Genomic DNA, 19,985 nt, shown 5'->3' with positions numbered 1-19,985 from the left:
GGGAGATTGAATGAGGTAAATTATCCCACAAAGAAGAGGCATGAAAGAGCTATTATAATGGAGGGGAAGATGGGGGAGGCAAAGCTTAAACCTTACTCTTTTCAAAATTGGCTCAAAGAAACTCACACTCAGTTGGTTACAGAAATCTATCTTAACCCTATAAAGAAGTTTAAAAGGACAGGGATAATAGAAGGGGAAGGGGGGATAAAAGGGAGTGTTGGTTGGGGGTTAGCTGTGATCAGAAATAAAAGACTTGTGAGGAAGGAAAAGGTGGGAGGTGGTAAGGGGTGGGGATAAACAAGGAAGAATTAGCTTGGAGGGATATACACAGTTATCGTAACTGTAATTGGCAATGGGATGAACTCATAAAATGAAAGTGGATAGCAGAGTGGATTAAAAACCAGAATCCTACAATGTGTTTACAAGAAACACATCTGAAGCTGAGAGATACACACAGGGTAAAAGGTATGGGACTGGAGCAGAATTTATTATGCTTCACCTGAAGCAAAGAAAGCAGGGGTAGCAATCGTGGTCTCAGATAAAGCCAAAGCAAAAATAGGTCTAATTAAAAGAGATAAAGAAGGAAACTATATCTTGTTGAAAGGTACCATAGATAATGAAGTCATATTAATGCTAAACTTATATGCACCAAGTGGTATAGCATCTAAATTTTTGAAGAAGTTGGATGAGTTACAGGAGGAAATAGATAATAAAACTATACTAGTGGAGGACCTCAACTTTTCCCTCTCAGAATTAGATAAGTCTAACCAAAAAATAAACTAGTTAAGGAAGTAAATAAAATTCTGGAAAAGTTACATATGATAGATCTCTAGAGAAAATTGAATGGAAATAGAAAGGAATATATCTTTTTCTCAGCAGTACATGGCACCTACACAAAAATTAACCATATATTGGGACATAAAAACCTCACAACCAAATGCAGAAAAGCAGAAATAGTAACTTTGTCCTTTTCAGATCATAATGGAATAAAAATTAATTTCAGTAATGGACAATGGAAAGAGAGATTAAAAATTAATTGGAAGTTAATCCTAAAAAATAAGTGGGTCAAAGAACAACTCATAGAAACAATCAATAATTTCGTTAAAGAAAATGACAACAATGAGAGAACATCCTATGCTGCCAAGGCAGTACTTAGGGGAAAATTTATATCTCTAATTGCTTACATCGATAAAATAGAGAAAAAGCAGATCAGTGAATTGGGCATGCAACTAAAAAAACTAGAAAAAGAACAAATTAAAAATCCCCAATTAAAGAACAAATTGGCAATCCTGAAAATCAACAGAGATTGATAAAATTGAAAGTAAGAAAACCATTGAACTAATAAATAAAACTAGAAGCTTGTTTTATGAAAAAACTAATGAAATGCATAAACCATTAGCTAATTTGATTTTAAAAAGGAAAGACAACCAAATTACTAGTATCAAAAATGAAAGGGTGAACTCACCACCATTGAAGAGGAAATTAAAACAATTGTTAGGAGCTACTTTGCCCAATTATATGCCAATAAATTTGACAATCTAAATGAAATCAATGAATATCTAGAAAAATATAAATTACCCAGATTAACAGAAGAAATAAAACACTTAACCCAGTCTTAGAAAAAGAAATTGGACAAGCCATCAGAGAACTTACTAAGAAAAAATCTGCAGGACCAGATGAATTCACAAACAAATTCTACTAAACATTTAAAGAACATTTAATCCTATAAAGAACATATAATACTATATAAACTATTTGGAAAAACAGGTGAAGGAGGAGTCCTACCACATTCCCTTTATGACACAAATATGGTGCTGATACTTAAACCAGGAAGAGCCAAAACAGAGAAAGAAAATTATAGACCAATTTTCTTGATGAATATAGATGCAAAAATTTTGAACAAAATACTGGCAAAAAGATTACAGCAGTATATCATATCACACTGTATACTAAAATAAAGTCAAAGTGGGTACATCATTTACACATAAAGGGTGATACCATAAGCAAATTAACATAGCATGGAGTAGTTTATCTGTCAAATTTATGGATAAGGGAAGAATTTAGGGCCAAAGAAGATAAAGAGAGCATTACAAAATGTAAAATAGATAATTTTGATTATATAAAATTTAAAAGTATTTGCACAAACAAAACCAATGCAATCAAAATGATAAGGAAAGCAGAAAACTGGGGGGAAATTTGCACAAATATCTCTGATAAAGACCTCACTTCTCAAATATAGAGAACTGAGTCAAATTTATAAAAATACAAGCCATTGCCCAATTGATAAATGGTCAAAAGATATGAACAGGCAGTTTTTCAGACAAATCAACGCTATCTATAGTCACATAAAAGTGCTCTAAATCACTATTGATTAGAGAAATGAAAATTAAAACTGCTCTGAGGTGCCACCTCACACCTATTAGATTGGCTAATATGACAAAAAAGGAAATTATTGGATACTGGAGGGGATGTGGGAAAACTGGGATACTAATGCACTGTTGGTGAAGTTGTGAACTAATCAACCATTCTGGAGAGCAATTTGGAACTATGCCCAAGGGGCTATGCAACTGTGCATACCCTTTGACCCAGTAATAATCCCAAAGACATCCAAAAAAAGGGGGAAAGGACCTATTTGTACAAAAATATTTATAGCAGCTCTTTTGGTGGAGGCTAAGAGTTGGAAATCGAAGGAATGCCCATCAGTTGGGGAATGGCTAAACAAGCTGTGGTATATGATTGTAATGGAATATTTTTGTGCTATAAGAAATGATGAGCAGGATGATTTCAGAAAAACTGGAAAGACTTACATGAACTGATGCAGAGTAAAGTGAAGAGAACCAGGAGACTATTATACACAGTAACAACAACATTGTCTGATGAAGAACTGTGAATGACTTAACTATTCTCAGCAATACAGTGATCAAAGATAATCCCAAAGGACTAATGATGAAGCGTACTATCTGCCTCCAGAGAAAGAGCTTATGTTGTTTGAATATAGACTGAAGCATGCTATTTTTCACTTTCATTTTTTTCTTTTATTTGAGTCTTCTTGTACAAAATGACTAATATGGAAATAGTTTACATAAAAATAAAAACTTGAATGGATCTTTGATCTCCTTCATTTGGAAGTTTCCTTCAGTGATACAGAGTGTTAAACATCTGGGCCTGCCCATCCTATAGGATTCTTGACTATGACCTTCCATAAATTTCCTATAGAGGTTCCACCTAATAGGCTGGAATCTTTTCTTTCTTTCATATCATTCATATCACCAGAGTGCCAGTGGAATACTTAGGCACTCCTCTTGTCACTTCTTGCCCTTGACACATAACCACACTCTTAAACAATTCCTAGATTACTCCCTTCTATTCTTGTTCTTCATTTCTTCATTCAGTATGTGTTACAGCCTGCTCATACCAATCAACCACATTACTGGTAATTTAAAGATAAAAAAGTTAAAATATAAAGACTTTATAATTGTCTGTATTTTAAGAATGAAGTTACTTTTAATATGGCTAAGACATTTTACAGTCACATTGCAAAACTTCAGGTTATTTTGTTAATATATGATGCAACTCCATGGCATTCAGGGTTTGTATTCCTCGCCCCTTATACTTATGTATGTATAAATTATTTGTTGCCTAAAAACAATTTATCTTTTCCATAGAGCGAGAAAGAAGAGTGAATGATAGCTTATCAGAACTGTTTGATCAAACAACACGTGAAGAATACGAATCCTATTTGGCAGATGGTTCTCCACTGTGTGAGCCAGAAGAAAATCACCAAGTAGAAGATGAAGAATTATCAGTTGCTGCAAAGAAACTAAACAGTAAGTGTGTTGATCCTTCAAAGTGTAGCTTGTCTTTTAATCAACTGTTCATGAAAATTGTAGAGGAACCTTCTTAGTCAAGAGTTGACCTTGTGCTAATTAAATGATCATTCTAATTAAAAGAGGCTTGTATAGTGGTTCATTTAGCTGTTGATTTCACTTTTCTTATTTGAATTGATTTTTAAAAGAAATTAATTAAAATTTCATGTCAAAACTAAATTAACAGTTATAGAGTAGGAAGGGGAATGGGGAAAGATTTAGAAAAAAGACAGACAAATAATTTAGACCTGTCTTCTCCCATTTCAGATACCGTTATTACTTGAAGTAATTAAGGGTACAGGTAGGCTTAGAATCTTTTTCAGGTGACATTTACATAGGTGGGGTAGGTGTTAAAGGGGGAATATTATACTTCAATGAAATTATAGCTGGTAGTTTGAATTGGAATTTTCTAAGGCTCTAATATGGATAACCAAGCTGAATCATTTACAGCTATTCAGACAAGACCTTTATTAAGTTATTCTGCCAAGAACAGTCAGAAAGTAATGTGAGTACTAATAGGATCATCTTTTTTAAAGGAAAGGTTCTTTCACAAGTCAGAGTTAATTACTAATTTATTTTGTAAAAGGATTTCTCTCCAAAACCAGACAAACATAATCACTGAGATGCATCCTAGCCCTTCTGCGAGCAAGAAGGCACCCATAGTAGGATAAGACTCAGACCTCACTTAACATAATTTTTCTAAATAATTGATTAAGAACATGCCTAAGTCCCAGTAATGTGTTTTGAAGACTGAAAGTAAATTCATTCCTAATTAAGGGGGGGCGGTGAGAGTAGGGGGAGAGAATGAAGAGGAGACAGAATTAAAGACATCTTAAAATTTAATCAGCAGGTGGCATATAATTTACAGGTAGACTGCATTTTGGAAGTTCATTTTTAAGTTTAGAACTCAAAACATTTTTCCCATAGAAATACAGAGCAGTTTTTAGACCATCCCACAAAAGCTTACATAGTTCATATTTCTATAGCGCAAAAAAATGAAAATAAGTCCACAGGCTTTGCAAACTTAATTATTTATAAATGTTTTCCTTAAAACAACACTATGACGTTCTGCGGCAGGCAGTTCAAGTGTTATTATCCTCATTTAACTGATGAGTGAAACCCAGAGATTGGTGAAGTGACTTCCAAGTTCACCTATCTAATAAGTTTGGGACCCCAGCCCAGAACTTTTCAGGGATTGGGACTGGCCTGATGATTTCAGTGATATAGGGAACTCCCAGAGGAGGAAATCCTCTCCCCCATTCCAGATTCACACCTGACACTTACTGTGGTAGAGAGCCACATGCCTGGTGTCAAATGCAGTAAGAAATGGGAGCCATTAAACTATACAGAAAGATTTCTAGGGGGTTATATATATAATATGGGGTTCCATATTAACATAGAAAAACCACATATTAACATTATCTGTACTTTATTGTGTTTTATTTACTTTGTTAAATATTTCCCAATTACATTTTCTGCTGGTTTGGGCTACCAGGCGTAAACCATGTGTTTGCAACTCTGGTCTAGAGCATTGAGAAGCAAAGTGGCTCATCCAGAGTCACAGACAGCATAGTGGAGAGGCAAAGCTGCACCATGCTGTTCCTCACAAGGCTTCTCATAGTAGTACAAAATAAGCTGACCACTGTGTGCATCTTTTTTTTTTTTTTATAGGCAAAGTCATTCAGAGTTTCTAACTTGAGCTGCTAGTAAAAACATCTTTAGTCTCTTTTAACCTGTCAAGCAAAGGGAATAGGGACCGTATCTCTGAGCCCCAACTGGTAACGACTTGGGCTTCACATTTGTATTGAAAATGCTTGCCTTAGGGGCAGCTGGATGGTACAGTGGGAGCACCGGCCCTGGAGTCAGGAGGACCTGAGTTCAAATGTGGCCTCAGACACATAACACCCGCCAGCTGTGTGACTCTGGGCAAATCACTTAACCCCGATTGCCTTACCAAAAAAAACAAACAAACAAGAAAATACCTTCCTTAGACATTTTTGCATGCATGTCATGGGCACAAATGGCCACTTGGTTTTATATAGATATAAAAAGGAAAACCTTAAGTTTGAACATTTGCCCAAAGATGTGGAATTCAGAAGTTATCTGACTTTTGCATTCACATAAAAATATATTTATAAGTTGCTGCAAAGCTGGAGGAATAAAAAATGTTAATATTTCAAACAAACAAGTACTTTAAGTGTTTGTAAGTACTTATGACCAGTTTCCTCATCATTTAAAATACATGGCTCTCTATGTCAGATTGCTATGCCATGGTGGGGGGGGGGGAGAGAAAAAAATTTGGAACTCAAAACCTTACAAAAGTGAATGGTGAAAACTATCTTTACCTATAATTGGAAAAAATGAAATACTATTAAGTGATGGGGGAAAAATAAGATATATAGCTCTCTATAGTAATAGTATAGGCATCTGGTAGATTTTAGTTAAACCTTATAAATTTCCTTATAAATAAATAAATGTAATACTTACGAAGCTTCTATGGGCTTCTCACTTTTCCTTTCAGGCTTTTGCCAGTGTCTTGGCCCTTTGTTTCAACATTTTTCCCATGGCCCACTGAAATGATGTTCATTTAAACCTTTTTTGAAAAAAAATTAAAACTTTTTGGAAGCTTTTGGCTTTTGTTATCGTGTGTGTGTGTGAGATTACAAACCTTTCTATATCAGTGATATAGGTACTACTAACAGGTACTATTGACAACCAGAAAGGTTTTTTGGGGTTTTTTTTGTCTTTTCCTTTTACCACTCTACTTCTGAAGAATGATCTACACTGAGTGCTGCCATTTCTTTATCATCTCTTTGCTTGGGGGGGGGGGTGTTGTTTTTGTTTGTTTGCCATATTGCCCTGCAGTCTGGCTTCTACCCATATTACTGACAAAACTATCTTCCTCAAGGTCACCAATGACCTTTTCTCTCTGTGGTTTTTAACAGTATAACTTTTTCTTTCCTGACTTATATGATACTCTACTTCTAGTACATTTCTGAAGAAATCAAGATGGAATGGTCAGAGCAAAGGACTTAGCTTCAGAACACGAGTTTGAGTACTACTGTCCCTGCCACTTATTAGTATGTCAGCCTTAGGCACGTCACCTCACCCAGCTCCAGATGTACTCTCTACAACGTAAGGGGAGTGCATTTGATTATCTCCAGGGTCCCTTTCAGCTGTAATGTACTATACTTCATGATTTTAGTCGTCCCTTTCTGGCTGCCTGGTTTCCTTCCCTTGCTGTATGTACATCGTACAGTGTAGGTTACTCCAAAGTTCAGTCCTTAGCCCTCTGCTCTTCTTTATGTTCAATCTGTTCTTAAAGCTGTTATAGTCATTAAACTTGACTTCTCCTCTGAGCTCTAGATGTGCCTACTGAACATTTTCACTTAAATATCCTCCTTCACCATGTTTCTCCTATTCAGTCTTTCCTTTCAATTCCTGTTTCTATAGGGATAGCTGTGCTAACATAGTTTAGTCTCCTGTTACCTTGTGCCAGAAATTAAGTTTCTTCACCTCTAGCCTCTGCTGCATTCTGTCTTATTATGTTCCACTGCCAGAATAGTCATATAGCTCAAAACTCAAAAACTGCCTAAAGAATAAAGTCCATACTCCTTAGACTGGCGTTCAAAGCCTTCTACCATCTAGTTCCTTTGACCCTTATCTCCCACTTTTACCTTACATATAAGTTCTTACCTTAGATAATCTTCATTTTTCTCTCCTCACTCCTGCCTCAGCATCATGTAATCTGCTTCCCTGTCTCTTTCATTTTGTTTGCCTTTTCCCCTTCTCTCTAGTTTTTTGTTTTTCATGGCCCAACTTAGTTACTACCCTTTATGAAACCTTCCTCAGCTTCCTCAGTCCATAGTGATATCCCTTCTGAATTCCCATTTCATTTACCAGCTGTATTCTTTTTTGCCTTTTTTTTTGGTGAGGCAATCGGGGTTAAGTGACTTGCCCAGGGTCACACAGCTAGTAAGTGTCAAGTGTCTGAGGCCAGATTTGAACCCATGTCCTCCTGACTTCAAGGCTGGAGCTCTATCCACTGTGCCACCTAGCTGCCCTACCAGCTGCATTCTTTACTTAGAATTGTGGAATTTTGGCATTAGAAAGGACCCTAAAGATAATTTAGTACAAAGTCCTTCATTATATATTGTATCATTAATATTTTTACTTTTTAAATTTATATGTCTTATCTACTAAATTAGTTGTACTCTTTGAGGATAAAGGCCTTATATTAGATCTCTTTGATTTCCCATGTCAAATGTAATGTCTTGAACATTAAAGATGCTCAGAGACTTTGTTAGTGATGATGATGGAGAGATATACTTTTTTTTTTTTTGGTTGAAAGATACACTTTTTAAGGAAGGGGTATGCTTTAATAGTAAGCTTTCAATTCAGGGTCCATGAGCTTTGATCTGTATTGTGTCAACTAATTTTTTCTCTGTGCCTGATGAAAGCATTAAATTTTCACCTTTTAAGAGGAATATGTCAGTTCTAGCATATCTTAAATGCCAGTTATAAACACTAATGGATTCAAAAGTGGGAAATAAAAGAGAGTGTTTCTTGTACTTCCAAATAGGTAATACTAGAAAATGATAATACTTTAAATTTACAGAGTTTTTGTTAAGGTTCTAAACCTTTCACACATACTTTCTGATTTTAGCCTCATGAGAGTACTGAGATAGGTACAAGCAGTAATAGTCCTATTTTGCAGGTGAAAAAGGAACTAAGCCATAGGAATTTTAATCCATTTGTACTTTACAGGAGGCCATGCCACCCATTCAGCTAGACAAATGGGAGGCAAAGGCCTGGGTTCAGATCCTGGCTCAGCTATTTAAGTACCTTCATGAGCTGGGAAAAGTCACTTCACATCTCTTGGCCTCATCTATAAAATGAACATATTGAACTCGATAGCATCATCCATCCCTTCTACTTCTATGAATTATATTAATTTCTTCTGATTTCTGCCATCAGTTTATGACATATGCATGAGTTGTTTTTTTGTTTTTTGGTTTATTTTGCAGGTCATGAAGATATACCTGACAAAGTCAAACAAAAAGCATTTGTGGAGCCTTATTTTAAGGATGATGAAAGGTAATTAATCTTGATGGACGTGGGTTATGTTAGAGAGTAATTGTAAGAATTGCAAAACTATCTCTGTTAGGAAGAAGGCTATTTTGAACTGCTAAAAGTCATATTTATAAAAGAAGAAAAGGGATATCATCAGAAAATATCAAAGTCATTTCATAACAGCAGCGGAGAAAAGGAAACAACTTTATAGGAGAGAAAGTTTATTACTTTTGGCCCAGACAGTAGTTCTCCATTTCATTATGGAACCAGACATCTTTTATTCAATTGTATTTCAGACTTGAAATACTGCTATTTGTAAGATTATCAAATTGTATGAAAATTGCCTGGTATTTTCTCCAGTAATGTAATCTTTCTGGATTTTAAATTTAACTTTTTAATCTTTAGTAACCAGATTGTATGCTCCGATCTCTATTCTATCTTTTGGTAAAAATTTAAAATTCTATTAATCCTTAGTCTATGCAGTTCATATAATCTATATGTTGAATCATACTTTCTTTCTGTCATCTTCATATATATACTTGAGAGGAAAAAAAAACAGTAAGCAAAGGATTCCAGTCCACTATGTTCTATAATTTCAGGAACTTAAAAGGGGTATGGCTACTATGTAATCCATGTGCTGGGTTGGGGCAAAGGGAGGCACGTGTTGCTGCTACCTCTGTACCTGAATATGCCAGCAAACCCCAGTTAAGGATGTCTTTCAAATAATCTTTCATTGGAGCCCAGGGTTCTTTCTGTAAGCCATCGCTGTGTGTTCCTTGAAAGAAATGAGTAAGACAATATAGTTCTAAGAGTTTTACATACTTTTGGACTGTACAACAACCTTCTGAGGCAGGTACTACAGGCATTATTATCCTTATTTTATAGATAAATGAACTAAGACTCAGCGGTCAAGGAACTTGCCTATAGTCACAACTAGTAGGGTCAGAAACGGAATTTGAACACAGATCTTCCTGATCCCAGCAACCTTTGTACTAAGGTCTGTCTGTGTTAGCTGTATTCCTTGATCTCCATTCCTCATTCTTAAACTGTTTTCAAGTATTTGGGATCTGGGACCTGGGGAAAAAAATACAGGAAAATCCTATGATGAAAGTAGAACAATTAGAAAATAGTTTTGAGAACAATGTTCTTACTTAATATGTGTATATTAGCCTAATTGTAGAATTAGATATTAGTACTTTATTTTTATGAAATAGATAACATATCTGAATTGTGTGAAAATTGACTGTAAATCAAATGATGTTTTTAATGCAATTGGGAATTCACTTTTTTTTTTTAATTGTGCAATTTTTTTTTTTTTTTTAGTGAGGCAGTTGGGGTTAAGTGACTTGCCCAGAGTCACACAGCTAGGAAGTATTATGTGTCTGAGGCTGGATTTGAACTTAGGTCCTCCTGACTCCAGGGCCAGTGCTCTATCAACTGTGCCACCCTAGCTGCCCTGGGAATTTACTTTTTGAAGCAAATAATTCTTCTGTAATGTGAAGCCACTCTGTCAGTGATCTTTTGATTTTCATATATTGGTTTCTTTAAGCAGGATACAGTTGTACCAATTATGCACACTTTTGTGTTTATGGATTGCTTTTCTTCCTCCAAAGTACTCCATTATTTGCTTCTTGTTTTGTGTACACTTCAGTGACTTTTATCCTTTCGTAGTGCTCCCCAAAGTGGAACACCTTTTTGCAGGAGAGGATATAAGATAAGTCTTTTGATATTTGAATTGTGTCATCTTAAAGAATTTAGAAGAAGGTAGTATTTCCTTCAGCAAAAAAAACATACAGGTAAGCCTTAAATTTGTATAGTTTGCATGGATACATTGCTTTAGACACAGCATTCTCTTCTTCAGCCATAATAGGGAACTCCAATCCCAGGTTTTATATTCCTTTTTTTAATAGTGAATGATTTTTCACCTTATATCCTAATTATTTGCTTCACTCAGAGGGATAAATAGGAAAGGAAAGCATCAGTATTGTCCTTTTTCATTATAGTACTAGGATACCTGGAAGAAGAAATGAATTCTTCCTTTCAAACAAAATGAGCAAATAAAAGGAGTATCTGGATTTTACTAGGATTGTCTTATTTTGTTATTCTCGTTTGTCAAAGGTTGTCTGAACAAATCAGATTATATATATATATATATATATATATACATATATATATATGACATTTTGCAAACCATAAAGAGCTATTAAAAATGTCCATTATTAATTTTGATGTTTTCCCAAACTAAGATGTTTGTAGTGAGTATTATGATTGTAAGTCCCGTCTCTTTTTTTTTCTTTCAGAAAAACCATATTGCAAAATTTCCCTCACATTGAGGTGGTACGGAAAAAAGAAGAGAGGAGAAAATTGCTTGGACACACATGTAAAGAATGTGAAATTGTAAGTAATCCTCTGACATTTCTGTTCACTGCTCTGTTGTTTTTAATACTGTTGTTTTACTTTTTCTCTACCGTTTGCCCAAAAAAAGTATTGATCCTAGTCATATTTGCGCCAGGAAAAGTTCTAGCCTAGTTTAAGAATTATGGAAGCAACTAAATACTGAAGAAAGAAAAATAAACTACTTGAGACAGTGTGCTGCAGTGACAAGTGGATGGAAACCCAGTCTCTAAGCCCTCACATGCAGTGAATCTGGAAACTAAAACCTTATTTCTTGTTACTGAGAATAAGAAATGTGTACCCATTTTTACTTCAAATATAATTATTTTAACCCATGTTTTCTCTTACTTGGTACTTCAGTGGCTCCTTAATATTTTGGAAAAAGGTTGATGGATGACTTTCTCTTTATCATCTTTTTCTCTTAGAGCTAAAAGGGACCTCAGAGATAAATCTCACTCCCCCAATTTTTAGTGGAATTTAAAAATATAAATTATTTTACAGTTAACAAATATTTATTTTCTCTTCCTCCAAACTTCTCCCCATTTGAAAAAGTCCTCATTTTACAGATGAAGAAACTAAGGTCCAGAGAGTTTCTGTGATTTATCCAGGGACACATAGCTAGTAAGTTATGTGAGACAGGATTTAAACCCAATTCTTCCTGAAATGTATATTTAAATCTTACTGAGTCCTGATAGGGAATTTTATCTCATGAATCATCACTTTCATCAAGTTAGTAACCCATTTGTTTATCCTTTCACACTGAAGAATAGTGCTCTGTGGCCAAAAGAGTCCCATATCAGAGCCAGGAGAGAACTAACTAGTTGGATGATCTCAGGCAGTTGTATTTGTCACTTTCAATCTCAATATCCTCATTTCTACATTGAGGATAACAACACCTGTTCATACTGCGGTGGTCCAGTTCAAGAATCTAAGTAATAATATATTTTACCAACCTTAAAGGAGGTATCATCTTACTATGGGAAAATTCAATACAATAAGTATTTATTAAGCTCCTTCAATGTGCCAGGCAATGAAGAAGAGAAGGATGCCAAAGGCATAGGAAAAAAAAATTGGACATTTTAATGCAAAAAAAAGTTGCCAAGAGACATAAAAAGTTAGCAACATCATTTGCCTCCTCTCCCATCTATACACAATCTATATGAGAGTCATCCTTACATGATTTGAGGAAACTTAATGAAGGTTTGAGTATGGAACATGGTCCCAGTTTGCTGGGCATTTGCCATGCATTGCTTAATCGACAAGCTTGTTAGGTTGAACCTTTGTTTCCTCAGTCATTTCATATTTCACTCACCAGAGAAGGCAAGCAACAAATATCAGTTATGCAAAGTACCATATACATAGTAGGCGTTATAGAAATCCTTATTCTTATTCCCTATCCAATACAGAGAGGTTTGGATTGAGACATGTATATTTCTGTATATAGCTGTTGAGGGAATTTATTTTACTTGACTGTGTATTTGTTACAAGAAATTTGTTTTTCTTTTCAGTGGGAGGGAGAGAATATAGGTTTCTGTTAATTTTTTTTTTTTAAATAGAGAGGAGAGAGGGATGCTACAGAAGTGAACTATTACATGTACTTTCAGATGAGGTCAATTATTAGTTTCACTTGACTTTTTTTATCTGGTTACAAGAGACCTCTTAAGAAACAGGAGTAATCCGTAAATGTTTGAAATGTAAAAATAAGCAAATCAATAAAACTTTTATTTAAAAGGCATTATTAGGAACAAAAGTGATGATGAAGTGAAATAATAGTTTGTAAAAGTGCATTGCCATTTTGAATGCCACATCAGCTTATTTGGGATTGATTTGACTCTTCTTTTAAACCTTTATCAATAAGAGGTTGCTGTCTTTTAACTGTCTAGCACCAATTCAGTTTGGCATATAGTTCAGCACCTTCATTGAAAGCCCATTTTTGCACCCCATTTGTTTTTGTTAACTTGGCTAGCTTAGAAAGTATCATTATCAAAGGATTTTCTTTATCTTCGTTGTTGAGACATTTTTTCCCTCACAGCCTGTTTCTGTACAATATTAAACAGTTCATATAAATATGACCTTATATTCAATTCTTTATTTTCTCATGGCTTGAGTCAGAACAAAGATTTAATGTAGACTTCTAGACATCCCTGTTTTGAAACATATTCATTGTTCTCTAGAGGGATCTCGGTAACATCCAATACAGCTGGCTGATCCCATCAACAGACTACACATAATTGGATTGTGGAGGAGTTGGGGTTCAATTTCTTTCCATCTTTGTAGTGTCTTTTCTTTCGTCAACCTGTAGTAGAGAATTTGGATATGTGTCACAAAGGTTTTTAAAATTCCACAACTTTATAATAGCTAAGATATAGACAGTCAGTAAACATTTTAAAGCATACTATGTGCCAGGCACTGTAGTACATACTGGGAGGACAAAAGACAGTTCCCATCCACAAGAAGCTCACAATCTAATTTGTTCTGTTGTATCTGACTCTCTGTGACCCCATTTGGGGTTTTCTTGGCAGAGATAATGAAGTGGTTTGCCCTTTTCCTTTTTCAGCTCATTACGGATGAGGAAACTGAGGCAAATGGGGTTAAGTAACATGCCCAGGGTCACAGAGCTAGTAAGCATCTGAGGTCAGATATGAACTCAGGAAGACGAGTCTTTCTGACTGCAGACCCCAGAATTCAATCCACTACACCATCTAACTGCCCCACCATCTAATAGGGGAAGACAACATGCATACTACTTACATGCATACTACAACATGCAACTACTTACAAACAAGATCTATACAGGAGAAAGAGTAATATAAATGAATTAAACTCCTCCAGCTTAAAGAGACTTAGTCTTTTAAGTCCTTTTGTTAAGGTTGTCAGCATTTCATCTTAATCTTAAAGAATATATTTGAGCTACTCTTCATCACTTTCCCAAGTACTTAAAATTTGTAGAATTGACTAGGTAAGTTCATGGCAAACTTCAGTATCCCACTTTCTCTACAATACTATATACAATAATACAATACATTCCATTTGATTTTTCCTTTTATGTCACCATAGTTGGTGTCCTATAATTTTTTTTCTCCTGAACATTGAGTAAAGTTGTATTAAAATCTGAAAGTTAAGAGGTTTGTTTTCTAGTCCTGCCTCTGATTTTCACATTTGTAAAATGAGAGGCCTGAAATAAATGATTTCTAAGGCCCTTTACCACCATAAATTTTTTTTGGCCAAATGTATTCTTCAAACTACCAAAATAATTAAGATCTTTTGATGTGAATTTTGAGTGTTTTACTTATGGTTTTCATATATACACATATATGAGAAGCTCATTATCATTGCAGTTTGTCAAAAATAGAGTTTATTTGTCATTGAAAGCTATATAGCTTTTGGGGAAAGGCACAGTAACTGCAAACATTCAACCCTAAAAGTGAACAATTTTAAAAATAACATTAAAGAACACAAATCACTGAAAGTGTTGTACTAATGTTGATTTCCTGTACCAAGAAACTATTCACCCTTCAAACATTCTGTTTACATACCTGACAGGCGCCATATTTGTCTTTGACTCTGTAATGCCCACTTTAGGAGTGGGGAAAAAACTTGCTAATCTTTATTATTAGTATTATGCAGATATTCCAGAAGAAGAAAGAGAAAAGAAACTAGCCTCCTGTTCAAGACATCGTTTCCGCTATATTCCTCCTAACACACCTGAAAATTTCTGGGAAGTTGGGTTTCCTTCAACTCAAACTTGTGTGGACAGAGGTGAGAATATAGCATGATCACTTGCTTCCATGCTTCAAAAATCTGTGATTTCACCAATGTAAATATATCCTTTTCTCTGTTGTTGTGGTTTAGTTGCGGCTGACTCTTTGTGGCCCCATTTTTGGGGTCTGCTTGCCAAAGATACTGGAGTGATTTGCCATTTCCTTCTCCAGCTCATTTTATAGATGAAGAAACTGAGGCAAACAGAGATAACTGACTTGCTCAGGGTCACACAGCTAGTAAGTGTCTGAGGACAGATTTGAACTCAGGAACATGTCTTCCTAACTCTGTGCCTGGCACTCTATCCACTATTCCACTCAATGCCCTCCGCTAAAATTCAGTTACAACCCTTCCATACATTAGTAGTTTCAAAAGTTTCCGTGGCCAAAAAAAAAAAAATCATGTGGTGCCAGTCTTTCAGTGATGAACCTTTCAACTTAGCTAGGTTTTTCTCCTGAACATGGTTATCTCTAGGCCCATTCTTGAAGCCTTTCCAGCTTGGACAAGATTGTCAACTTTTTATCTGCTAGTACAGCCTTTGTAAAAACAGTCCCCTCCTGCAGTAGTAAGGCATTGGAATAGGATGTTAGTAGAGGAAGAGAATGTCTGGGAGTTAACATAGTTTTATGTATTCAGTGTAGTTAGCTGCAATTCAAATCAAGTGCAACTTTTCCAACGTAGTCTGCAGTGATTTTGAAACCGGGACTTTGTTCCAAATTGCTGAGGTTAAAGGCCTTCTGCACTGGTATTTTATAAACTTTAGTGTAATTTCATTATGGCCAGCAGCATAAATGTTTTGGATAAATTTAATTAAATATATATCCTACTCTTTAATCAAATTTATAGAGAAATGGGTTGGGTTTTTTTTTTTTTAAGTTTTAGTATGTAGAGAGTTACTTTTTCCATAAACAAGTGAATGTAGGATTTGAAATCTTTGATTCATATCTTAGGCCTATCACTTAGTAACTGTGTTTCCTTTGATAAATCACTTAACTTCTGTAGGCTTTAGTTTTCTCATCTGTAAAATAAGGGGATTGGACTGGATGAACTCTGATGGCCCTTTTAATTCTCTCTATTTATATATAGCTCAGCTTATAAGAGCTTTGTCCACAAAGCAGTAAAATAAAATTGAGCAAAAACCATCAACTTGGCTTAATATACTGGTTAACAGACTTAAGATCTTGAAAGTCTTCTCAATCCCATCATCAGTTTAATGGAATGATTCTTTGTTTGAGTTTGTAAAGTAGGACCCTGGCTATATTCTTTTCCAAGACAGAATAACCACTCGTTGAAGACCATGTACCAAGTCTGAGATGTCTGAAGAATCCTGAGGTACAAAATCCTTTCCACTTACTAAGCTATTAGAATTTGCCTATGAATAAAGAATAAGGAAAAAGAGCCAAACCCTTCCATACATTTGTTTGATAAATGACTATACAAATATTCCTTTAATGTCAGAGAGAGTAAGAGACAAACTGAGCTACAGACTGGCTAGGGAAGGGCATGCAAAGAACTAGGAGCCAACTAGAAAAGCTAAAATAGATCTGTCTAGAAAGTTAGGCAGTAGGGGCAGCTAGGTGGCACAATGAATAGAGCATCGGCCCCGAAGGACCTGAGTTCAAATCCGGCCCCAGACCAAACACTTGACACTTACTAGCTGTGTGACCCTTCACCCCAATTGCCTTAAAAAAAAAAAAAAGACGAAAGTTAAGCAGTAGAGAGAAAAACAGGAAAAGCTAAAGGGGAGAAACCTTAAGGAAACAAAGGTAATTTGAGTAAGTTCTAAGTAGTTTTATTTCATCAGGTCTAGCCCTTTTCTGTGGCTGCAGGTATTATAAGTTACTACTTATATTACATATATCTTTTATCACATATACTTTATAAATTCTAGTTAATTTTTCAATGATTAGCTGCTATTCATAATTCTTTATTTGTCCATATCATCTCCTTTTTTACAAGATAAAGGCATAGCCTCCTTCTCCCAAGGAGAAAATTATTCTCTGGGCATCATGGCCAGAGTGGTATCATCACCTTATGTGGTATTTACCACAGTATAATCAGAGGTCCTGAATTCCATTCTGGGAACCACATTTTAGAAAGGATATCAGCGACTGGTAGAAGGTGAACCGAATGTTGATTGAGGTGACGTGAAACCAGGTCATAACAAATATAAATTGAAAAAACCAGGTTTGTTTATCCTAGAGAAAAAAAGATTTCAAAAAGATATAGAGGTAGTTTCCATATGTTTTAAGGACCTTTATTAATCAGTAAGTGCTTTATTATAGACCACGATGCTGGGGATACAAGTACAAAGAATGAAACAATCCCTACTCTCAAGGAGTTTACATGTAGAAGGATTAAATTTATTTTGCTTGTTCCTTGAGTAAACAGGTGACTTGTTGAGAGGTGATTGTAATGAAAAAATTCCTATCAATTAGAATGAGCATCCTCAGAGGAAAGTGTTGGGATTCCCATCACTGGAGTTTTCAGAGAGAAGCCGAATGGATATTGTAGAGGGGGATTAGTGTTTGATTAATTAGGACGTGGACTAGATGACTCTCAAGTCTTTTCGATTCTGAGATTATTTGACTCTGATAATAAAGTCAGGCCAAGCACCTGGCCTAGCCCATGAACCAGAGGTTCCCTACTACTGGTCTAGGTATTTCATTGATGTTTTTGTGTTTGGTTGTTGTGTGGCTCTTTCTGCTTATTCTTCATTCATAGGCAAATTCAAATAGCTTTAATAAGTGGAAAGGATTTTGTACCTCAGAATTCTTTAGACATCTAAGACTTGGTACATGGTCTTCAAGAGTTTCTATGGCTGAAAAAATGTGTAACTCAGTCAACCTGGTGATATGCTTCTCTGAATTTAAGCTGGTTCTCAGGTAACAGACATACATTGTCACCAGGCCCATTTTCAAAGCCTTTCCAACTTGTTTCAAGACCTACCAGAATTTCCATTTCATAGGTGGAGCCTCAGAAAAACCAAGGCCACCACTTCTATATCAAGATTAGACCCAATAAAATATACTTCAGAATGTCAGTGTTAAAAGAAATGTTTATGAACTAAATTGCTATAGGAAACATAAAATGCAAATAACGTAAGGTATTAGTAGCATGTACCTTTCTTAGCAATGAATTATTTTTTTAAAGTCCTGATTTTTTTTTGTTGTTGTTCTCTTTTTTCTAAGGGTACATTAAGGAAGATCTTGATCCTTGTCCGCGGCCCAAAAGGCGGCAGCCTTACAATGCAATGTTTTCTCCGAAAGGCAAAGAACAAAAGACATAGATATTGAAGAACTTGCAAAAGGTGCCAGAACAAAATTCCTCGTTTATTTATAGTTAAAGTTGGAATTTAAAACTGATTTCTTCCCCTCTCAAATCTGCTATAACCTGATTTATATATCATTTAAATACAATATATCAGGAAATATTTAAAATAATTTTGAGTACATTTATTGTGCTTATGCATTTTTCTTAATTTTGCACCTTTGAAACAATGAGGTGCTTCCATTTTGCACTGTGTAACTTAAAGGGGTAGATTTTATCCTTTGTTTTTTGTAATACCTAAATTTAATAAAAAAAAATTGTGATAGAGATTTCATTATCAATTTGCATTTTTCCAAAATAGCCTTTTTTAAAGGTTTTGTTTCAAGTTTTCTGTGTGCATCCCTATTTTCAGTTTCAATTTGGAATTACACAGAGCGCCTGGCACATAGTAATTGCTTAATAAATGCATATTTTCTTCCTTCCTATCAGAGTTATGCACAAGCCAAGCTAGGACTGGATAGGCAACCCTTACATTCAGATAATTGGCTTATAGTTTTTTTTTTTTAAGATTTGAGGATGGGGGGGGTGTGAGAGGGCAGTAACCACAGGTAATTATGAGAAATAAGATTAGACCCATCAGATGGAGTCTTTAATAGAATAAAAGAACATGCTTAGAAATAGGCCCTAGATTTGCAACTCTGACTCAAGATTCACTAGACTATGTACATACCTTTTGACCCAGTGATACTTACACTGGTTCTTTATCACGAAGAGATCACAGTGTGAGGGAAAAGACTCAAGTAACAAAAAAGCAACATCAAAAAAACACATAGCAGCTCTTTTTGTGGTAGCAAAAAACCGGAAACCAAGAGAGCATCAGTCATTTGAGAAATGACTAAGCAAGTTGTGTAACATACATAGAATGGTGGTGTACCATGAAAAATGAGTAAGATGTTTCCAGAGAAAACTGGAACAACTCATCTGCATGAACTGATGTAGAGTGAAATTAATAGAACCAGAACAATTATACAATAACATTATAAAGACAAATTAATTTGAAGGGTTTAAATTTTTTTTCTTTTTTTATTTAATTTATTTTGATTTATCAACAATCACTTCCATATGCTTTTGAGTTTAAAATTTTTCTCCCCCTTCCTCCCCACCACCCTCCCCAAGACGGTACACAATCTGATATAGGCTCTACATATACATTCCTATTAAACATGTTTTCACATTAGTGATGTTGTAAGTAAGAATTAGAACCAATAGGAGGAACCACCAGAAACAGGAAACAAAACTCAACAGAAGAAAAAAAAATAGCAAACAGTATGGTTTGATCTGCATTCAAACTCCATAGTTCTTTCTTTGTGGATAGCATTTTCCATCACGAGTCCTTTGGAGATGTTTTAGATCCTTGTATTGCTGGGAAGGGTTAGGTTTATCAATATTAGTCATCGCACAACGTGGCTGTTATTGTGTACAACATTCTCTTGGTTCTGCTCACTTCACTCAGCATCAGAGCATACAAATCTTTCCAAGTTTTTCTGAAGTCAGCCTGTTCATCATTTCTTATAGCACAATAGTATTCGATTACATTCATATACCACAACTTGTTCAGCCATT

At 35.2% G+C, this 19,985-nt stretch overlaps 1 protein-coding gene across 3 annotated transcripts in view; it reads left to right on the top strand.

Moving 5' to 3' along the window:
* The window catches only part of LOC114031944 (DNA endonuclease RBBP8-like), a 122,035-nt gene extending 103,368 nt beyond the window's left edge, over positions 1–18,667 (top strand). For all 3 annotated transcript variants that reach the window (XM_027847164.1, XM_027847162.1, XM_027847163.1), the window contains exons 15-19: positions 3,666–3,827; positions 8,894–8,963; positions 11,240–11,336; positions 14,951–15,092; positions 18,284–18,667. In XM_027847164.1, the coding sequence (XP_027702965.1) occupies positions 3,666–3,827; positions 8,894–8,963; positions 11,240–11,336; positions 14,951–15,092; positions 18,284–18,381 (569 nt within the window). In that variant the 3' untranslated portion in view covers positions 18,382–18,667. The remainder of the gene's footprint in view (positions 1–3,665; positions 3,828–8,893; positions 8,964–11,239; positions 11,337–14,950; positions 15,093–18,283) is intronic.
* Positions 18,668–19,985: the final 1,318 nt, after the last annotated feature.

The sequence above is a fragment of the Vombatus ursinus genome, unplaced genomic scaffold (genome assembly GCF_900497805.2).
Source record: "Vombatus ursinus unplaced genomic scaffold, bare-nosed wombat genome assembly UNPS02015255.1, whole genome shotgun sequence".
NCBI lineage: Eukaryota > Metazoa > Chordata > Mammalia > Diprotodontia > Vombatidae > Vombatus > Vombatus ursinus.
The sequence above is the reverse complement of the archived record's forward strand: the minus strand, read 5'-3'. Positions and strand labels throughout refer to the sequence as shown.